Source organism: Etheostoma cragini, chromosome 15, assembly GCF_013103735.1.
Source record: "Etheostoma cragini isolate CJK2018 chromosome 15, CSU_Ecrag_1.0, whole genome shotgun sequence".
NCBI lineage: Eukaryota > Metazoa > Chordata > Actinopteri > Perciformes > Percidae > Etheostoma > Etheostoma cragini.
The window spans coordinates 22604579-22608035 of record NC_048421.1 but is presented as its reverse complement, the minus strand read 5'-3'; the positions used below and the strand labels follow the sequence as shown (position 1 = coordinate 22608035).

Here is a 3457-nt window from a genome sequence, read left to right as displayed (position 1 = left end):
ATGGCCTGGGTCAACGTACACACCCTACGAACAGATCGAGCCAGTTACATGGGGCTAATTACGGCCCTCGTTCACCCTAAGTACCAAGCAAATAACTACGCCCATGACATCGCCCTCATAAAGCTGGAGAAAAAGGTGGATTTAAAAAAAATGGCTGCCAAAGTGAAGCTGCCCAGCGCTGCTGACAACTTCGGTCCATCATCTGAGTGTTGGATCACTGGCTGGGGGGACGTTAAGATTGGTGGTACGTTTTTGCACATAAAGCAGACTATAAGGTGCACAAACTATATATAAGAAACAAAGTAAACACACACACACACACACATACATACACAGATGCGTTGTATATTCTCATAGACAAAATGGCTTGGGATGACCCTGCAAATGAGTCTAACACATAAATGACAGATAGATAGATAGATGACTTTATTAAATCCCATGGAGAAATTAAGGTGTCTTTGCAGCCAGGTACTTACGGTAAATACGTTTACAATCCAAACACTATTAAAACAGTACAATACAATAAAATCTGATACAGTCACAATACAATACATATACAGTAAAAGGTCCCCTAATACTAGCTGAAGTCTCTTTTAGATAGACCTTAGTGGTCCCCTAATACTGTATTTGAATTCTATTCTCTGTGTGTGTGTGTGTGTGTGTGTGTGTGTCCATGCAGTTCCACTGCCGTATCCAGAAACCCTTCAGGAGCTGAAGATTCCCATCCTTCCTAACAGTGTGTGTAACGCCAAGTATCCTGACCTGGCTGCTGACACGCTGTGTGCAGGGGACATGGCTGGAGGGAAGGACCCAGCCATGTCCAGTGAGTTGAAATACATACCCAACTCTATTTGTGAAGGTAAAACTAGTTTCACCTTAACTAGCAAGAGTGTGCCCGGTAGCTTGATTGGTGGAGCAAGCGTACATATATAGAGGCTTACTCCTTGATGCAGCGGCTGCGGGTTTGACCTGTGAAAATAAAGACCTAAAATGCCCCAAATAATAATCTTTGAAAAAAAACTAGCAGGAGTACAATGCTACTTATTCAGTAATTAATGAATCAGCATTAAAAATCTAACATATAATAAAAAATGAGCTTTAAGGTCCATTTTACTATAGAATGAGTACTTTTACTTGTGCTATTTTAAGTAGGACTACATTTTGCTGCTAACATCACTTTACTTCTATTGAAGTAAGATTTTAAATGCAGAATTAGTTATTATGGCTAATTTTTATATTGTTGTTAAGGATTTAACGATACACCCATCGATTCATGATTTTAAGTTCACGAAACGGAAATTTATTTATATAAACTGCACAAAACAACACGTGTCCCTTTTATCAGAAGTGCAACTGAAACTTGTTAAACTTCTAAACAACAAAAATTAAAGGTCCCATATCATGCTCATTTTTAGGTTCATAATTGTATTTTCTGTTTCTACTAGAACATGTTTAAATGCTTTACTTTTCAAAAAAATACTGGATTGGTCTTGTACGGTCTGTCTGAATATACCTGTATACACCGTCTGTTTTCGCGCCTGTCCCTTTAAGCACCTCCTCCCGAATAAAGCTCAATTAGCTCGGATCTGTTAATGTTTCCAGGTCTTACAAATCTGCGCTTTTGGAGTCTCTGCAGCCGGGGAACGACTGTAACGGCATTGTAGAGGCACGTTCTACCTATGTGTAGTATCGTTGTGACATCACAACCGTATGGAGGTCCTGACAGCTTGTTTAAAGACACAGTTTCATGATACAGGCAGTGTGTATTTCTCTGTGGACTGAGCGTTTTAATACTTTTACAGCATTTTTACAGCACCTTAACCTGCTTTCGATAATAATAAAAGACATTAAATCTAACTTTGTACAACATCGGACCTTTAAATAGAAAATGATAATTGTTTTTAAAAAAAAAATCCCACATTCATATAACTAAATAGATAGAGAAAATATTTCAGATAAATAATTTGAATAAGAACACGTCTGAAGTACATTAAACTCTAGGCTGTTTAACCCTTGTGTTGTGTTCTCGTCAAAAATCACCTTTTTATCAATGTTTTTAACTTTTTCTTACATTTTTGTTCCTTTCTTTAACACTGTTGACGCTTTTATCAATTTTAATTTTACAGTTATTTTGGGAATTTATGTTCAAAAAACCTAATTGAAAGGAAATTAGTCTTAGTGTTTGAGTTAAAAAAGCAGAAATTAGGAATTATTTAGACTAAAATTAAAGGAATGGATGTTGATGGACAATCATAGACTGGAATATGTCAACTTTTACTCAATACTGTTTCAAAACCACTTCAATTTTTTTTTCAAATGCTATAAAATTGAATGAGACACCTCAAAATGAATGAAAGTAGAGATTTGTACTTGTCAAAGAGCAAATCATCTTATTTTGGGGAATTAAAAAGAACATTCATATAGGAAAGTGGGTCAATTTGTACCCCAGGACCACATGAGGGTTAAAAATAATATTTTGACTATTATACTTTATGGTCGCAGGATCTCAGTTGTGCTTTCACTACTAAAAAATGACTCTTAAAAGTCACACAATATTCAAACTAATGACCTATTACTCCAAAACCACCATATTGTATATATCTGCTGTTTGACAGTGGAAAGACTTACACCCTTTGTGTGCTGTTTGTGCTTCCAAAGGGGGATTATGGCGGCCCGCTGATGTGCCGCACAAAGGGTGGCTTCGTGCAGGTGGGCATCATGAGTCATGGGAGTTGTGGTCTCCCAGACAAACCTGGCGTCTACACCCAAGTGTCCAAGCATCTGGACTTTATCAACGATTACGTCCACAAGGAGGAAGCCTCCGCTGAGGAGTAAAATTGCAACTCTTTCTAAAAGCATTCTTCTCTTCTGTGTTGTTACTGTCAGACCCTGTCTTCACTTGACATGCAATCTGGTTTGTTAAACTCAATTCTTTGCATTAAAGCTTTAAAGCATCAATTGTAGAGTCTCAATGGAAAATTCGTTTATAGCCTCATTTGGGGTTGATTCAGCACAGGACACACACTGCATTGTCATCCTGGCTTCATTAGACCGAGTCAAATGTTTCAGGCAGAGGAAAAAAAAAAGTTCCTCACCTAATTCCAGAAGGGTATTAAAAAATTTCATATTATAGTTAGTTCAGCTTCACATGAGGAAAAACCTTACATAGTGTCAACAGTGCTGCTTTCATAACCAGAAGTTTCCTTCCGAGACACTTACAACTAATAAGATCAAACATAAAAACAATATTCAAATACAATAATGCAATTTAAGATAAAATATTTACTTAATTTACTTACTTATTAATGTAGAAGAACACACATGACTCAGCATTACTGTGATGTAAATGAGTCAGAGATTCATCTATAGTCCCGGTGCAGGTGGATGTTCTGCAGATGTTATACAGATTTTACACAGATATTAGACAGTTGAAATAATTTCTGAGTCACATTTCTTG

General features: G+C 36.9%; 1 protein-coding gene across 1 annotated transcript; it reads left to right on the top strand.

Annotated features, from left to right (window-relative positions):
- On the top strand, positions 1-2770 carry LOC117958216 (tryptase-2-like). Its single transcript, XM_034894492.1, has 3 exons — positions 1-244; positions 680-818; positions 2659-2770. Exons 1-3 carry the CDS (start codon positions 1-3, stop codon positions 2678-2680), a joined length of 405 nt encoding a protein of 134 aa, XP_034750383.1. The 3' UTR covers positions 2681-2770.
- Positions 2771-3457: the final 687 nt, after the last annotated feature.